The sequence below is a fragment of the Lipotes vexillifer genome, unplaced genomic scaffold (assembly GCF_000442215.2).
Source record: "Lipotes vexillifer unplaced genomic scaffold, Lipotes_vexillifer_v1.1 scaffold989, whole genome shotgun sequence".
In the NCBI taxonomy this organism is placed as follows: domain Eukaryota; kingdom Metazoa; phylum Chordata; class Mammalia; order Artiodactyla; family Lipotidae; genus Lipotes; species Lipotes vexillifer.
Window position 1 is genome coordinate 946,596 of NW_006796817.1, and position 19,516 is coordinate 966,111.

General features: G+C 37.4%; 1 protein-coding gene across 1 annotated transcript in view; it reads right to left on the reverse strand.

Moving 5' to 3' along the window:
* The window catches only part of CFAP20DC (CFAP20 domain containing), a 272,252-nt gene that overhangs the window by 115,733 nt on the left and 137,003 nt on the right, over positions 1 to 19,516 (reverse strand). Inside the window, exon 7 of the mRNA XM_007469022.1 lies at positions 16,307 to 16,467. Coding sequence (XP_007469084.1) covers positions 16,307 to 16,467 — 161 coding nt within the window. The remainder of the gene's footprint in view (positions 1 to 16,306; positions 16,468 to 19,516) is intronic.

Consider the following 19,516-nt stretch of genomic DNA (forward strand, 5'->3'; position numbering starts at 1 on the left):
CTATGAAATTTCCAGTCACTTTGTGTGATGTTATTCCACCTCTACAGATGAAGAAACTGAGGCTCATGATGTTTAGAGATCTGTCCACTCAGAGCAGGGTCTCAGAATCCAAATGCCCAAGCCCTCTTTGTGCCTGCCCTCTTTTCACCACACATGATACTGCCTTTGGTCGGCCAGGAGGGCATTGCAGGGGATTATTTCCTTGTCCACTATTTATTCTCTGTAGAGTTTTTAAAGCTATCTAATTAAAAACTTTTGTTTTGCTATGTGAAAAGTGGGTCTAATAGTGATTATTTGGATAAGTACGAGAACTTTATCAATATGATAATTACTGTATTTGATGAAGACTAATGGGGTTCCTGAGGAATCAAGAATGGGATATAATGCTGTAATAATCTTTTCCAGAGGGAAGAAAGTGGTGGTGGAAGCAGGGGAGGGACAAAATGAAGTGTCTTGAATGCCGGGCAGGTAACATATAAGTGACAAGCAGGCACATGTAGAATGTGGGGGAAACTGCGGCTAATTTGAGAGTGCACATCCTATGCAAAGTACTTTAATTACAAACTTTTTTTTTTTTTTTAAGAAAAATGTCTATTCAGGTCTTCTGCCCATTTTTTAATTGTGGCATTTGTTTAACCAACAATCCTAAGACAAGGATTACCAAAAATCTGAATTTAGAAAGAAGTTAGAGTGTCTTGTTTTTTCCTGAAGTCAGAATCTCTCTCTTTTTTTTTAAGGTTCTACTTCACAGTAGATTTTGTTGCTTGATTTGAAATTTGCTTGCATAATGTACAACCCAAAGAAGAAATTCTAATAAAGATCGCACCAATGCCAACTACGGTTAGATTACTATTTCATGGTTTTGCTAGATCCTTTATCTGTTTGCGATTGAGTTAGGAGATATGGATGTCAGTCTCTCCTTATTTAAAAAGAAGTAAAAATCCAGTAAGACTGCTGCTGTGGAAAGGAGGGCACTTGGGAAAACTACCTCCTAATTTTTAAGCAAATTACTAGTTTTTTTTTCTTTTTTTTAAGTAACTTAATCCAAATGACATTTATTGAATACTCCTAACAACAGCAAAATTTACATTCTTACCAAGAGCATATGGCACATTTATTGAGATAGACTCTATTCAGGACAAGTCTCAACAAATTTAAAACACATCACTTCATATAAATTATTTTCTCAAGTCACACTGGAATTAAATTATAAATCAATAACAGAAAGATCTCAAATGTTTGGGAACTAAGTAACACACTTAACTCCTAAGTAACCCATGAATCAAAGAAAAAATGAAAAATGAAATTAGAAGATATTTAGAACAGAACGAAATAAAAATACAATACCAAAATTTGTGGGATGTTGCTAAAGCAGCACTTATGGGGAGATTTCTAGCACTAAATGGCTATATTAGAAAAAGAAAAGTTTGAAATCATTGACCTTGATTCCCACCTTAAGGACACAAAGAAGACAGCAAATGAAACCCAAAGCAACTGAAGAAAGGAATAATAAAGATCAATGTGAAAATAAATGAAACAATATAGAAAAACAGTAGAAAGAATCAATGAAACCAAAAGCTTGTTCTTTGGGAAGATCAGTAAGAATGATAAACCTCTAGTTAGACTGACCAGGGAAAACAGAGCAAAGATAAATATTTTTAATATCAGGAATAGTAGTGGTATCACTATAGATTCTCCAGATAATAAGGCAACATTATGAACAACTTTATGCCAATACACCCAACTACTTAGATGAACTGGACAAATTCCCTGTAGGACACAAATTACCAAAGCTTACTCAAAGAGAAATAGTTAACCTGAAAAACTCTTTATCTATTAAAGAAATTGAATTTACAGGTTATAAAACCTTTCTCATGCTGATAAATTCCACAAAACATTTAAGAAAGACATAATACCAATTTAACACAAATTCTTTCAAAAAGTTTTAAGGAGTGGGGGAAAGGGGGAGGAAATATTTCCCAATTCATTCTATGAGGCGAGCTTCACCCTGATACCAAAAGCAGACAAAGTCATTATAAAAAAAGAGAACTATAGTCCAGTAATCCCTTACGAACACAAATTGAATCAAACAATAGACTAAAAGGATATTTGCGTCAGGACCAAGCAGGGTTTTCCCCAGAAATGCAAGGTTGGCTTAACATTAAAAAATCAATCAATGTGATTCACCATATTAACAGACTAAAAAAGAAAAAAAACCATGATGATCTCATAAATACAGAAGATGCATTTGACAAAATCCAACATCCATTCCTGATAAAAACTGTCAGCAAACTAGTGATGAAAGGGACTTGCTCACCATGATTAAGAACATCTATAAAATCTCAATAGCTAACATCATACTTAATCATTAAAGACTGAATACCTTTCCACTAAGATCAGGAATAAGACAGGGCTATCCTTTCTTGCCACTTCTATTAAACTTTGTACTGGAGGCCTTAGCCAGTACAATCAGGCAAGGAAAAGAAATGAGACATTCAGATTGGTAATGTAAAACTGTCTTTGTTCACACACAGCATAATCATCTATGTAGGAAGTCTACTGGAATCTACGAAAAGCTACTAGTAGTAATAAATAAGTTTTGCAAAGTTGCAGGATACTAGATCAATTTACAAAATTTCAATGTATTTTACACACTAGCAACAAACAATTGGAAACATAAATTTTAAAACTTACCACTTATCAGTAGTATCAAAAGATATAAAATACTTAGGGATAAATCTGAAAAAAGTTATAAAAGAGCTGTACCCTGAAACTATAAAATATTGCTGAGAGAAATCAAAGAAAACCTAAAAAAAAGAAGTTGGAAGAATCAATATTGTTCAGATGTCAATTCTCCCCAAATTGTGACCTATAAATGCAGCACAATCCCAATCAAATTCCCAACAGGCCTTTTTGGCAGAAATTCATATGTTGATTCTAATATTCATACTAAAATGCACAGAGTCCATAATAGCTAAAATAGTTTTTGAAAAAGGACAAAACTGGAAGGCTCACACTAGCTGAATGCAAGACTTAGAAACATATAGTAATAAAAATCATGATATTGGCATAAAAGCAAGTAGATAAATGAGACAGAATAAAGAGAATAAAGAGTCTGAATAAAGAGACCAGAAATATAACCACAAGTATATTGACAACTGATTTTTGACAAAGGTGCAAAGGAAATGCTGTGGAGAAAAGGACACTCTTTAGCAAAGGCTAGAAGAACTAGATATCCAAATTAAAAAAAAAAAAAGGCCCCAAAACCAAAAATGTGGATTTATATCTTATACTATATACAAAAATTAATTCAGTGGATCATAGACCTAAATGTAAAACCTAAAACTGTAATTTTTTTTTTACATGGAGGCATAAGACAAAATTTTCATAACCTTGGATTAGGCAAAAATTTCTTAAGTATGTCACCAAAAGCACAATCCACAGAAGCAAATTTGATAAACTGGACTTGATCTAGTTAAAAACTTCTCTTCAAAAGATATTGTTATGAGAATAAAATGTAAGCAACAGACTGAAAAAAAATATTCTCAATTCATATATCTGAAAAAGGACCTATATCCAGGATATATAATGAACTCTCAAAACTCAATAATATGAAAATAAGGAATCCAGTTTAAAAATGGACAATAGAGTTGAACAGATGCTTCATCAAAGAAGATTCAGGGACGGCAAATAAGAACATAAAGATGCTCATCATTAGTAATTATTAAGGAAATGCAAATCAAAAACCACAATGAGATACCACTCATTGGTACTGGAAATAATACCCGCTGGTTTGAATATAAAATGTTACTACTATTTTGGAAAATAATTTGGCATTTCTTAAAAAGCTACCATATGATCCAACCATCCCTCTCTTAGGCATTTACCCAAGACAAATGAAAGCTTATGCCCATTCAAAGACTTCTACACAACTGTTCACAGTAGTATTATTTATCCATCAACAAGTAAATGGGTAAACAAAATATGGCACCTCCACACAATGGAGCACTATTCTGCAATAAAAAGGAATGAATTATTTCTACAAACCACATGTGCCTATCTCAAAATGAATTTTAAAATAATTATGCTGAGTGAAAGAAGCCAGACAAAAGGGTATATATATTATATCTCATTTATAAAATTCTAGAAAATGCAAACTAATCTATAATGAGAGATAGCAGATCAGTGAGGATGGGGTTGGGAGGAAGGGATTATGAAGATTATGAGGAAACCTTTGGGAATGATGAATATGCTCACTCTCCTGATTGTGATGGTTTCATGTCTGTGTGTGCTGTGTGTGTGTATATCTTTTTTTTTTTTTTAATTTTTACAAGAGATAGACTGACTCCAAGCATTGTAAATGGAACAAAAGCAACAATGAAGCAAATTACTAGTTTTGATTTGTGCTTAGTAGACCACTGCAACTTGTCATTAGTAGCTGCATGCTCAACTTCAATAACCAGATCTGATTCACTAGTTCAGTTAAAGTGGGGTCCCATTAATGAAAATAAGATCATCAGAGCCTACAGTCCTCTGCAGACTAACAGTCATTAACTGACATGCACTGGGTATTGACAAAGTGAACAGTGCAAATGTGTGGTAACATTGACTTTTTGGAAACACAACTATTTTATTAATTTCATTAAATGCTCTTGATCAAGTTATACAGCATTCAAAAAAATGCACTTTAAACAGAAGTTTCAAGGTTTCCTTTTTAGCTTGGGTGAACATGCCAGAAAGCATCCACAGGAAGCAGCTACTTCCCTCTGTAGCAGCATCACTGGGATCTCTTAATTTGTGCATTTATAATAAAAAAACACAATTTACATGAGTACTGTAAGTCAGTTTCAAGAACACACAGTCACTTTTCATGCAATTCAAATCTCACCACGGGGAGTCCATATTTTAGAAAGACACAAAAACAAATAGTTCAAATGAAGAAATACCTCCTGGCTTTTCCATGATTAAAAAGTCTGTCCTTGGGCATTAGTCATTAACTACACCTTTCACATAAAATCTCTCACAGAGAGAACAGTAATTTTTATTATAATCACTTATAGTAAGGTTCAAAGCCTACAAATGTCAAAATTAGCAATTGAAAAGTATTTGTAGAAGGACTTCCCTGGTGGTGCAGTGGTTAAGAATCCGCCTGCCAATGCAGGGGACAAGGGTTTGAGCCCTGGTCTGGGAAGATCCCACATGCCGCAGAGCAACTAAGCCTGTGCGCCACAACTACTGAGCCTGCGCTCTAGAGGCTACGAGCCACAACTACTGAAGCCCGTGTGCCTACAGCCTGTGCTCCACAAGAGAAGCCACCACAATGAGAAGCCCGCACACTGCAACGAAGAGTAGCCCCTGCTCGCCGCAACTAGAGAAAGCTCACACGCAGCAACGAAGACCAAAAGCAGCCAAAAACAAACAAACAAACAAAAACAGTATTTGTAGAAAAAGAACTACAGAGTTCGATGCATGTTTATGTAATCTTAGCTGCCGTACATGTGCAATGAGATTTACTTCAGAGGAACAATCATAAACCCTAGGGTTATAAATGAATATAAGTATAACTGAGATTCACAGGACAGAAGAAATATGCTTTTTGATGGTGATTATTAATTTTCTGTATATATGACTCAAGTTGACTATCCTTATGCTGAAAGCCCATTTATGGAATTTGCAAAATATACACTAATATCCTCTTCTACCAGGTGGGATCAAACACAGCCTATGAAAAAGTATGTTTAATTATATTATTGAGTTAATGATGCACTTAATATTTATTCAAATTTCTCTTTACTCTCTGGCATTATAAGTGTCCTTGAACTTTAAAAAGAAAGACATTTAAAATATCTGGATATGGACTTGTAGTTTCATTTAAAGACACAATTCTTAAAACATTAAGCTACAGAGACGGAAGAAAAAAAGAGCCTTTACAACTGTAAAGAGTTACCTGATAGGCTCTTCAGTCATTTCTGTTATGGAAAGCTATCACAGCCTATTAGATACAGACAGAGTGTTTGGTTACTGAAAACACTCTTACTCATTGTATTCTGTGGAGAATCTTCCATTAAGATTGAACTGTGACCTGAGGTATTTACAGTGGCTGTCTGGGTAGTGCGAACTTTTTCATCCTTTTATATACAGGTATTTTCCAAAGGTACTGTAAAGAACACAGATTGTATATATTCTAAATATACAAATTCTCACTACCTGTGTCCTCATTGCTATCACAAACTCTTGCGTAAAATTGGCAATTGTGGAAGGTGATGGGAATATGGGGGGGGTTCATTATGTATTCTCTCTACTTTTCTGTAAGTTTGGAAATTTCATAATACAGGGTTTAAAAATGTAGTGCCTATTTACACAAAATCCTCTTCCAGAGTTTATACTGTAAAAGTTATAAAATGGTCCCAATTCTCTAGGAATATACAATTTAGGACATATGATGCTGATGAGGATTTACATATAGAAAATACACCAACAATAAATGAATACTGGATAAACAGAGAGAGTAAAAGTGAGTCTGTTTTTGCCACTCATTCATCTCATCATGGTTATCTCCTTTCTCCTCTTTCTACTTTGACCTCTCTCAAACTCTGACCACTCTCTCTTCCCCATCTGTTATCTGAGAACCAATAAGCCCTGCCAGTTTCCCCACTGTGGTTTCTCTCAGGGTCATCACTTTCCATTTTCACAGCCACTAGTCATTTTATGCCTAGATGGCTGCAAAGACACCTTAGTTGTAATCCTTAATCTCTGGTCTCACTTGACTTAAAAATTCATCTTGAAGCCTGATGTCAAGTTCAACTTCCTAATAAAGAAGTTATCATTTGCCTATTTTAGGAATATAAGGCACACTCTTCTCATAGTCTTTCAACACAGCCCTCCTGCTCAGAGGCCATTCCTGTTATTGATTCCTCAGGAAACTCATCCATGCATTTTGCTGTCTCCTTGTCTTTGCTCAGTCTTCTGCACCATCTTACACTTCCATAAATCTTTATTTATTATAAATACTTACATGAGTATTTATTGAATAGCTTCAAGATCTACTTCTTCCTCCATAACTGTCCTATTTGACCGTCCTCTGAATTACTTCAGTGTGTATGAGTGTCATCTGACGCACAAAACCTTTGTGGGGATAAGTGATCTAGTCTCTCATTCTGGGTTCTCAACCATGGCTGCATGTCAGAATTGCTGGAGAAGTTAACAAAAAATCCAGCCTAGGACAATTAAATCAGAATCTCTGGGGGTGAAGCATAGACATTAGGAAAAAAGATGTTTTTTATACCAGTTATTTTTATTTTTATTTTATTTTTTATTTTTTTAACATCCTTATTGGAGTATAATTGCTTTACAATGGTGTGTTAGTTTCTGTTTTATAACAAAGTGAACCAGTTACACATATACATATATCCCCAAATCTCTTCCCTCTTGTGTCTTCCTCCCACCCCTCTAGGTGGTCACAAAGCACTGAGCTGATCTCCCTGTGCTATGAGGCTGCTTCCCACCAGCTATCTATTTTAAATTTGCTAGTGTATATATATCCATGCCACTCTCTCACTTTGTCCCAGCTCCCCCTTCTGCCTCCCCATATCCTGAAGTCCATTCTCTAGTAGGTCTGCGTCTTTATTCCCATCCTGCCCCTAGGTTCTTCATGACCATTTTTTTTTCTCTTTGATTCCACTTATATGTGTTAGCATATGGTATTTGTTTTTCTCTTTCTGACTTACTTCACTCTGTATGACAGACTCTAGTTCCATCCACCTCACTACAAACAACTCAATTTTGTTTCTTTTTATGGTTGAGTAATATTCCATTGTATATATGTGCCACATCTTCTTTATCCATTCATCTGCTGATAGACACTTAGATTGCTTCTATGGCCTGGCTATTGTAAATAGAGCTGCAATGTACATTGTGGTACACGACTATCTTTGAATTGTTTTCTCAAGGTATATGCTCAGTAGTGGGATTGCTGGGTTGTAAGGTAGTTCTATTTTTAGTTTTTTAAGGAACCTCCATACTGTTCTCCATAATGGCTGCATCAGTTTACATTCCCACCAACAGTGCAAGAGGTTTCTCCAGTATTTACTGTTTGTGTGTGTGTATATATATATTTACATATATATATACATACATATATATATATATACATATATGTATATATATATATATATTGTGTGTGTGTGTGTGGTACGCGGGCCTCTCATTGTTGTGGCCTCTCCCATTGTGGAGAACAGGCTCCAGACACGCAGGCACTGGACGCAAAGGCTCAGCGGCCACGGCTCACGGGCCCAGCCACTCCGTGGCATGTAGGATCTTCCCAGACAGGGGCACGAACCCGCGTCCCCAGCATCGGCAGGTGGACTCTCAACCACTGTGCCACCAGGGAACCCCTGTTTTTATATTTTTTGATGATGGTCATTCTGACCGGTGTGAGATGATATCTCATTGTACTTTTGATTTGTATTTCTCTAATGATTAATGATGTTGAGCATTCTTTCATGTGTTTGTTGGCAATCTGTATATCTTCTTTGGAGAAATGTCTATTTAGGCCTTCTGCCCATTTTTGGATTGGGTTGTTTGTTTTTTTAGATATTGAGCTGCATGAGCTGCTTGTAAATTTTGGAGATTAATCCTTTGTCAGTTGCTTCATTTGCAAATATTTTCTCCCATTCTGAGGGTTGTCTTTTGGTCTTGTTTATGGTTTCCTTCGCTGTGAAAAGCTTTTAAGTTTCATTAGGTCCCATTTATTTATTTTTGTTTTTACTTCCATTTCTCTGGGAGGTGGGTCAGAAAGGATCTTGCTGTGATTTATGTCATGGAGTGTTCTGCCTCTGTTTTCCTCTAAGAGTTTAATAGTGCCTGGCCTTACATTTAGGTCTTTAATCCATTTTTAGTTTATTTTTGTGTATGGTGTTAGGGAGTGCTCTAATTTCATTCTTTTACATGTACCTGTCCAGTTTTCCTAGCACCATTTATTGAAGAGGCTGTCTTTTCTCCACTGTATATTCTTGCCTCCTTTACCAAAGATAAGGTGACCATACGTGCGTGGCTTTATCTCTGGGCTTTCTATCCTGTTCCATTGATCTATCTTTCTGTTTTTGTGCCAGTACCATACCGTCTTGATTACTGTAGCTTTGTAGTATAGTCTGATATCACAGAGTCTGATTCCTCTAGCTCTGTTTTTCTTTCTCAAGATTCCTTTTGCTATTCGGGGTCTTTTGTGTTTCCATACGAATTGTGAGATTTTTTTGTTCTAGTTCTGTGAAAAATGCCAGTGGTAGTTTGATAAGGATTGCATTGAATCTGTAGATTGTTTTGGGTAATATAGTCATTTTCACAATGTTGATTCTTCCAATCCAAGAACATGGCATATCTCTCCATCTACTTGTATAATCTTTAATTTCTTTCACCAGGGTCTTATAATTTTCTGCATACAGTTCTTTTGTTTCCTTAGGTAGGTTTATTCCTAGATATTTTATTCTTTTGGTTGCAAAGGTAAATGGGAGTGTTTCCCTAATTTCATTTTCAGATTTTTCATCATTAGTGTATAGGAATACAAGAGATTTCTGTGCATTAATTTTGTATCCTGCTACTTTACCAAATTCATTGATTAGCTCTAGTAGTTTTCTGGTAGCATCTTTAGGATTCTCTATGTATAGTATCATGTCATCTGCAAACAGTGACAGCTTTACTTCTTCTTTTCCGATTTTCTGATTTGGATTCCTTTTATTTCTTTTTCTTCTCTGATTACTGTGGCCAAAACTTCCAAAACTATGTTGAATAACAGTGGTGAGAGTGGGCAACCTTGTCTTATTCCTGATCTTAGTGGAAATGGTTTCAGTTTTTCACCATTGAGGAGGAGATGTTGGCTGTGGGTTTGTCATATATGGCCTTTATTAGCTTGAGGTAAGTTCCCTCTGTGCCTACTTTCTGCAGGGTTCTTATCATAAATGGGTGTTGAATTTTGTCGAAAGCTTTCTCTGCATCTATTGGGATGATCATATGGTTCTTCTCCTTCAATTTGTTAGTATGGTGTATCACATTGATTCATTTGCGTATATTGAAGAATCCTTGCGTTCCTGGGATAAACTCCACTTGATCATGGTTTATGATCCGTTTAATGTGCTGTTGGATTCTGTTTGCGAGTATTTTGTTGAAGATTTTTGCATCTATGTTCATCAGTGATACTGGCCTGTCGTTTTCTTTCTTTCTGACATCTTTGACTGGTTTAGGTATCAGGGTGATGGTGGCCTCGTAGAATGCGTTTGGGAGTGTTCCTCCCTCTGCTATATTTTGGAAGAGTTTGAGAAGGATGGGTGTTAGCTCTTCTCTAAATGTTTGATAGAATTCGCCTGTGAAGCCATCTGGTCCTGGGCTTTTGTTTGTTGGAAGGTTTTTAATCACAGTTTCAATTTCAGTGCTTGTGATTGGTCTGTTCATATTTTCTACTTCCTCCTGGCTCAGTCTTGGAAGATTGTGCACTTCTAAGAATTTGTCCATTTCTTCCAGGTTGTCCACTTCATCAGCATAGAGTTGCTTGTAGTAATCTCTCATGATCCTTTGTATTTCTGCAGTGTCAGTTGTTACTTCTCCTTTTTCATTTCTAATTCTATTGATTTGAGTCTTCTTCCTTTTCTTCTTGATGAGTCTGGCTAATGGTTTAGCAATTTTGTTTATCTTCTCAAAGAACCAGCTTTTAGTTTTAATGATCTTTGCTCTCGTTTCCTTCATTTCTTTTTCATTTATTTCTGATCTGATCTTTATGATTTCTTTCCTTCTAATAACTCGGGGTTTTTTTTTTTGTTGCTGTTCTTCTTTCTTTAATTGTTTTATGTGTAAGGTTATGTTGTTTATTTGAGATGTTTCTTGTTTCTTAAGGTAGGACTGTAGTGCTATAAATTTCCCTCTTAGAACTATTTTTCTATATCCCATAGGTTTTGGGTTGTCATGTTTTCAGTGTCATTTGTTTCTAGGTATTTTTTTTATTTCCTCTTTGATTTCTTCAGTGACCTCTTGGTCATTAAGTAGTGTATTGTTTAGCCTCCATGTGTTTGCATTTTTTTTAGTCTTTTTCCTGTAATTGATATCTAGTCTCATAGCATAGTGCTCGGAGGAGATACTTGGTGGGATTTCAATTTTTAAAAATTTACCAAGGCTTGATTTGTGACCCAAGATAAGATCTATCCTGGGGAATGTTCCATGAGAACTTGAGAAGAATGTGTATTCTGTTGTTTTGGGATGGAATGTCCTATAAATATCAATTAAGTCCATCTTGTTTAACGTGTGCTTTAAAGCTTGTGCTTCCTCATTTACTTTCATTTTGCATGATATGTCCATTGGTGAAAGTGTGGTGTTAAAGTCCCCTACTATGATTGCGTTACTGTCGATTTCCCCTTTTATGGCTGTTTAGCATTTGCCTTATGTATTGAGGTGCTCCTATGTTGGGTGCATAAATATTTACAATTGTTATATCTTCTTCTTGGATTGATCCCTTGATCATTATGTAATGTCCGCTTTTGTTTCTTCTAATAGTCTTTGTTTTAAAGTCTTATTTTGTCTGGTATGAGAATTGCTACTCCAGCTTTCTTTGACTTCCAGTTACGTGGAATATCTTTTTCCAACCCCTCACTTTCAGTCTGTATGTGTCCCAGAGTCTGAAGTGGGTCTCTTGTAGACAGCATATATACGGGTCTTGTTTTTGTTTCCATTCAGCCAATCTGTGTCTTTTGGTTGGAGTATTTAATCCAATTACATCTAAGGTAGTTATCGATATGTATTACCTATTACCATTTTCTTAATTGTTTTGGGTTTGTTATTGTAGGTCTTTTCCTTCTTTTGTGTTTTCTGCCTTGGGAAGTTCCTTTAGCATTCGTTGTAAAGCTGGTTTGGTGGTGCTGAATTCTCTTAGCTTTTGCTTGTTTGTAAAGGTTTTAATTTCTCCACCAAGTCTGAATGAGATCCTTACTGGGTACAGAAATCTTGGTTGTAGGTTTTTCCCTCTCATCACTTTAAATATGTCCTGCCACTCCCTTCCGGCATGGAGAGTTCCTGCTGTAAGATCAGCTGTTAACCTTGTGGGGACTCCCTTGTATGTTATTTGTTGTTTTTCCCTTGCTGCTTTTAATATTTTTTCTTTGTATTTAATTTCTGATAGTTTAATATGTGTCTTGGTGTGTTTCCCCTTGGATTTATTCTGTATGGGACTCTCTGTGCTTCCTGGACTTGATTAACTATTTGTTTTCCCATATTAGGGAAGTTTTCAACTATAATCTCTTGAAAAATTTTCTCAGTCCCTTTCTTTTTCTCTTCTTCTTCTGGGACCCCTATAATGCTAATGTTGGTGCATTTAATGTTGTCCCAGAGGTCTCTGAGACTGTCCTCAATTCTTTACATTTTTTTTTCTTTATTCTTCTCTGCAGTTGTTATTTCCACTATTTTATCTTCTAGGTCACTTATCCGTTCTTCTGCCTCAGTTATTCTGCTATTGATCCCTTCTAGATAATTTTAAATTTCATTTACTGTGTTGTTCGTCACTGTTTGTTTGCTCTTTAGTTCTTCTAGGTCCTTGTTAAACGTTTCTTGTATTTTCTCCACTCTATTTCCAAGACTTTGGATCATCTTTACTCTCACTACTCTGAACTCTTTTTCATGTAGACTGCCTATTTCCTCTTTATTTGTTAGGTCTGGTGGGCTTTTACCTTGCTCCTTCATCTGCTGTGTGTTTCTCTGTCTTCTCATTTTGCTTAACTTACTGTGTTTGGGGTCTCCTTCTCACAGGCTGCAGGTTCGTAGTTCCCGTTGTTTTTGGTGTCTGCCCCCAGTGCTAAGGTTGGTTCAGTGGGTTGTGTAGGCTTCCTGGTGGAGGGGACCAGTGCCTGTGTTCTGGTGAATGAGGCTGGATCTTATTTTTCTAGTGGGCAGGTCCACGTCTGGTGGTGTGCTTTGGGGTGTCTGTGGCTTTATTATGATTTTAGGCAGCCTCTCTGCTAATGGGTGGGGTTGTGTTCCTGTCTTGCTAGTTGTTTGGCATAGGGTGTCCAGCACTGTAGCTTGCTGGTCGTTTAGTGGAACTGGGTCTTGGCGTTGAGATGGAGATCTCTGGGAGATTTTCGCTGTTTGATATTACGTGGAGCTGGGAGGTCTCTTGTGGACCAATGCCCTGAACTTGGGTCTCCCACCTCAGAGGCACAGCCCTGACACCTGGCTGGAGAACCAAGAGCCTGTCATCCACACATCTTAGAATAAAAGCGAGAAAAAAAAGAGAGAAAGAAGATAAAATAAAATAATGTTATTAAATTAAAAAATAATTATTATAAAAATTTTCTAAAAGTAATAAAAAAAAGGAAAGAAGAGAGCAACCAAACCAAAAACAAATCTACCAATGATAATAAGGGCTAAAAACTATAGTAAAAAAAAGAAAAAGAAAAAAAAATCCAGACAGACAGAACCCTAGGACAAATGGTAAAAGCAAAGCTATAGAGATAAAATCACACACTGAAGCAAACACATACACACTCACAAAAAGAGAAAAAGGGGGAAAAAAAAATATCGTTGCTCCCAAAGTCCACCTCCTCAATTTGAGATGATTCGTTGTGTATTCAGGTATTCCACAGATGCAGGGTACATCAAGTTGATTATGGAGATTTAATCCACTGTTCCTGAGGCTGCTAGGAGGGATTTCCCTTTCTCTTCTTTATTTGCATAGCTCCCGGGGTTCTGCTTTGGATTTGGACCGGCCTCTGCGTGTAGGTCGCCTGAGGGCGTCTGTTCTTCGCTCAGAGAGGATGGGGTTAAAGGAGCAGCTGCTTCGGGGTCTCTCGCTCACCCAGGCTGGGGGCAGGGAGGGGTACGGAGTTCGTGGTGAGCCTGCTGCAGCAGAGGCCGGTGTCACGTTGCAGCAGCCTGATGCGTGCCATGCATTCTCCTGGGGAAGTTGTCCCTGGATCCCGGGACCCTGGCAGTGGCGGGCTGCACAGGCTCCCCGGAAGGGGTGTGTGGATAGTGATCCGTGCTCGCACACAGACTTCTTGGTGGCGGTAGCAGCAGCTTTAGTGTCTCAGGCCCATCTCTGGGGTCCACGCCCATTTCTGGAGCTCCTTTAAGCTGCACTCTTAATCCCCTCTCCTCGCGCACCAGGAAACAAAGAGGGAAGGAAAAGCCTCTTGCCTCTTCGGCAGGTCCAGACTCTTCCCCGGACTCCCTCCTGGCTAGCCGTGGCGCACTTACCCCCTGCAGGCTGTGTTCACGCAGCCAACCCCAGTCCTCTCCCTGCACTCCGACCAAAGCCCGAGCCTCAGCTCCCAGCCCCACCCACCCTGGTGGGTGAGAAGACAAGCCTCTCGGGCTGGTGAGCGCCGGTCGGCACCGACCCTCTGTGCGGGAATCTCTCCGCTTTGCCCTCCGCACCCCTGTTGCCGTGCTCTCCTCCGCGGCTCCGAAGCTTTCCCCCTCCGCCACCCGCAGTCTCCCCGCGAAGGGGCTTCCTAGTGTGTGGAAACCTTTCCTCCTTCACAGCTCCCTCCCACTGGTGCAGGTCCCATCCCTATTCTTTTGTCTCTGTTTTTTTTCTGTTTTCTTTTGCCCTACCCAGGTACGTGGGGAGTTTCTTGCCTTTTGGAAGGTCTGAAATCTTCTGCCAGCGTTCAGTAGGTGTTCTGTAGAAGTTGTTCCACATGTAGATGTATTTCTGATGTATTTGTGGGGAGGAAGGTGATCTCCACGTCTTACTCTTCTGTCATCTTCTCTCCTTCTTTTCTATATCAGTTATTTTTTAAATGTCCCAAGTGATTCTAACATATAGGAAGTTGAGAACCACTCACCTCAATAACAGGTTTCTTGATTTGTAAGTACTATTCATTCATTTGGTCAATAGCTATGGGTGTCTATTATAAAGGTAGAAAACTGGCAGCCCTGGCATATTTTGTCTTTGGCCAACAGAGTGTTTTCAAAAAATTTTAGAGTTTAGACAATACTTTTAAAATTGGGAGAGTTATTGTAAACATTGGGATACTGAGGTCCTCTTGAAAAGAATGAAAGATCTGGCAAGCCTGGGCCTATGTTCTTGCAAGACAAAACTTGGCTAGAACTGAACTGCAGGTGCCCCTTCTAGACGGAAAAGGAGAATCCACTTTGCTGTAGTTCTCACCACTCCCTACAGCTCTCTCAGAGGCTGAGTGTCAACTGCCATGTATTGTATCATTTGCATAGCTGTTAATATTACTGTTTTAATACTAGAGAACAACTTCTTTGAAGCACTATCTAATGCCTCTCCCCTAACCGCCCCCCTCCACTCCCAATAGGGCTCACTGTTGAATTAGAAAATGTTTCTCTGCCTCAAAGATCCAGGCATCCAGCCCACTCTACTCGTTTATGTTTTCTGACTGGCTTCTGTGGTAATATGAGTTTGCAGCCCCGGCCTAATATATGGCAAGCACTGTGTTAGATGCTAGGGATATAGAAGAACGAGGTTCAGTGCCATTTTGGAGGAAGTCACGCTTAATTGGGGAATGCAGACATATTAATTAAAAAGTACTGCAAAAAAAAAAAGAAAGAAAAAACAAAAAAAAGCCATCAAAAGAGGAGAACAATGCTTGTTAGTATAGAATACGTGGCATTTGAGTTGGATCTAGAAACATGAATTGGGCGTTTTTTTCCAGGCAGAAAGGCAAAGAAGCCATTTTAGGCCAACAAAACAGCAATCCCAAAATACAAACATATGAAAGCCCAGAGTGGTCAGAAATTAACACATGGGAAATGAGAGAAAGGGTCTGGAGGTGAAACTGTGGAGTAAGTCTGGAGTAGAGGAGGTTGGCTTTGTGTAAGTTCCCAAGGGTTTTTTCATTCTATCTTTAAGATAGTGGGAAAGGTATTAAAAGTCTTTAATCAAAGAGTGACACGATCACATTTCTATTTCTATTATCAGAAAGAAATCTGAGAGCAATGTGAAGATTAACTGGGAGGGTGAGGTGAGTGACAGTGGGGAACCTGAACAATGAAAGTAGCAATAGGATCAGATTTGAGAGACGTTTGGGAGGTATAACTGGCAGGGCGTGGAAGCATACAGGAAATAGAGAGGAACAACCCAGGATGTTTGACTTATCGTTTAAAAATCGAGAAGATATTTTAGTCGCTATAAGAGAAATTTAAAATAATGACTCATCACTGACTTGAGTTGATGTTAAAGTGACTTAATATTTAACCCCAAGCTATAAAGCATCGTCACAAGGTTGTTCCACCCCCCACCCCCACCCCTTTTTGGTCTTACAAATAAACATGCTTATAATTTAGATACGTGAGTACATACCTGATTCTGCTGAACTCAGAGGATGACCTCCAAATTTTATTTCAGTTTGGCGGAGTTTAGTCATGTTTAGCAGCTGTGTGACTTGTGGAACATCTGTTGTTAGTTGGCAGCTTCGTGGAATGATGTCTGTAGGTTCATCTGTTGGAAAGGGAACACCATATCCAGTTGAAAATAAAGACTACCATTCATTCCCCAAATGTAAGCCATTTCTGTGAAATGTACATATCTTATAAATGAAATCAATTAAATTTAAACATTTTAGAGTATAACTTCAGATGAGTTACTCAACCGTACAGGCTTGGTTTTCTCATCTGTAAAATGAGCATGATAATTTTAATGTTCACTTTCTAGGACTGTAGAAAGGATTAAATGAGATAGAGTACTTAACATATGGAACAGGTTCAGAGACTTCTGCAATAAATGAGAGCACTGACTGGAAACATTTTATATTTGTTTTTTAATACTAGAGTGGTACTTGAATGAAGAACTAGCTAGGTATGCTTCAAGAAAGGTTTCTGGGAGTACACTGGCTCATTTATACAAGGTCGATAAGTACAATGACATTACTGAATAAGCACCTAGAGCCATTATATGAGTCAATTTTTAAACTTTTTATTTTGAAATAATTTTAGAATTACAGAAAAGTTACAAAAATAGTAGAGAGTTCCAATATACCCTTTACCCAGCTTCGCCTACTGTTAACATCCTACCTTCAAATACTTTCAAAGAAAAAAATAGTTTAATTAAAATAGTATTTTTATTATAGTTTGTATTTCCAATGAGATTTAATATTGTTCATATATGTTTATATGGATATTTAAGTTTTCATTATGGTAAATTTTCTGTTCATGTTCTTAACCCATTTTACTTTTTTTTTTTTTGCAGTACGCGGGCCTCTCACCGTTGCGGCCTCTCCCGTTGTGGAGCACAGGCTCCGGATGCGCAGGCTTAGCGGCCATGGCTCACGGGCCTAGCCACTCTGTGGCATGTGAGATCTTCCCGGACCGGGGCACGAACCCGTGTCCCCTGCATCGGCAGGTGGACTCTCAACCAGTGCGCCACTAGGGAAGCCCACCCATTTTACTTTTATAGCATTTTAAAAAGTTATTTATATGATCTATTCTGTGGCAAAGATATTACGCTTTGTCATATGTAGCAAGTAGGAATTAAGTTGCTATTAGCATTCCAAAAAGCAATTTTACTGTGTACATCAAAAGCCTTAAAAATGTCCATGCCATTTTACTCAGTAATTTCACTTTATGAATCTATTCTAAAGTAAACAAATCAGAAACTCAGATGAAGATCTATGTAAATAAGTGTTTATAATTTCTGAAAAATGAAGCAACTGGAATTTTCAGTAAAGAGTCACAGAAAATTATATTTATGAAGATAGCTTGATGATATGGGAAAGGCTCAAGACAGGAAGTTAAATGAAAGTAACATATCCAAAACTCTATCTCAACTTAACAATTTTAGAAAATCGTTAAATAAAATGTATGAATGGCAAAAGGACTAGAAGGAAATATACCAAAATGTAAAATAACTTTTCACGATTAGCTTAAGCATAGTTTTTATTTTCTTCTTCAGAATAATTTGTGTTTAATTTTTATTAGGAAAGAGTTTCTATTTTTAGAATCTAGTGGAAAAATTTGGTGTGTGTATATGTAAATGTGAGTAGTAAGAAAAATTCAACCAAATTCATCCCTCAAAAACATCCTTAGGTATGTATAAACTCTAACCATGTATATAAAGGCAAATGATGTTAGGGTTTTGTACATCCAAGCCATGGCAATTCCCTAATTAGATCTTAATGTCCTAATCTTGAAAAGGAAAATGAATCATTTAGCTAAAAACAAATGCTCATCAGCAGTGTCATGGCTTCTAAATATCCTAATGCTCCAGTAACTACAAATACCACTGGGTTTACAAATCTTAGTTTTCAGGTATTCTTTGTCCATTCATTTCTTATTTGTCATCGACATTTAGTAAAGTAATTGAGTAAATGAATTCTCAAAATAGAAAACTTTTGGAAAATAAGTAGACTAACTCCAGATGTATATCTGACATGTCATTTCAGACTTCTCTGAGGTAGAAAAACATAATTTCCACATCAATGCCAATATTGATAGACTAAGATTTTATATTAATAGAGGAAGAGAATTCTGTAGGCTAATAAGATTCTGAATCCTATGAAGAGAAAACATGGAAACTTTAGCTCATAGGGCTTGTGTGGATGTATAATGCCATACAAAGTTTGAACTGTATCCAAAAGAAAAGCTGAGTTTCCAACTAACAAGGGACAGACAGCAAATTCTGGTAACCAAAACTCCATAAGCTTTTATGAAAGAACAAGGCAGAGACTATTACAAAACTCTAATCTGAATCCTACAGGAACGTGGCTAACATGCAAATCAGATTTCACATTAAAAGGCTCAAATCCCCTCTGCATCAGTTTTCCTTTCTCTGTATCTCTCTTTGTTCTCGGAACATCTCACTATTTATTGGATTATTCATTGAGGGAAACTGTGGGCAGTATAAAACCTTCAATAAAAGAAGAAATCCAAGAAAAAAAGTACTGATTTATTATTTTAAAATAGAGCCTAATCATTCAGCAACTACTGTCAAACTTTGAGACTTTGTAGAGAAAGTCTCATTTGTGAGAAAGAGGAAAGGGGCCTTAGTTTCATTTTTGCAATGCCAAACTATGAAGGAGCTTTAAACCTGGTAGTTGGATGTTCTGATAGACCTAAATAGAACTTAACTCATCTCCCCACTAAACAACCCCCTTCTCCAGGCCCAATTACTAGGTTACGTTATTTTATTTTTTAAGCATTTACAGCTTAATTTAAAAATAAGGATTAATTCTGAAAATAGCATAGATCCTACATAAAAATTAAATCGTGCTGAACTGTGAGTATTAGAGGGCATGGTCTGCCTGTATCATTCATTTACTCATTTTATCATTCAGTAAACACTTATTGAGCCTCTACTATGTGCCAGGCCCTCATCTTCATCTAGTGGCTGGGAATGCAGTGGTGAGCCAGAGTGACTCTGTGCCGGCCTTACTGAAGTTTATACCTAGCAGAGAATATGAAACAAGTTATACCACAAATATTTAAATTATAATTGTGTTAAGTGCTCTGAAAGAAAAGTTCAAGATGTTATAAAAGAAGCAATGGGGGAATCCAACATCACACGGTGTTAGGGAAA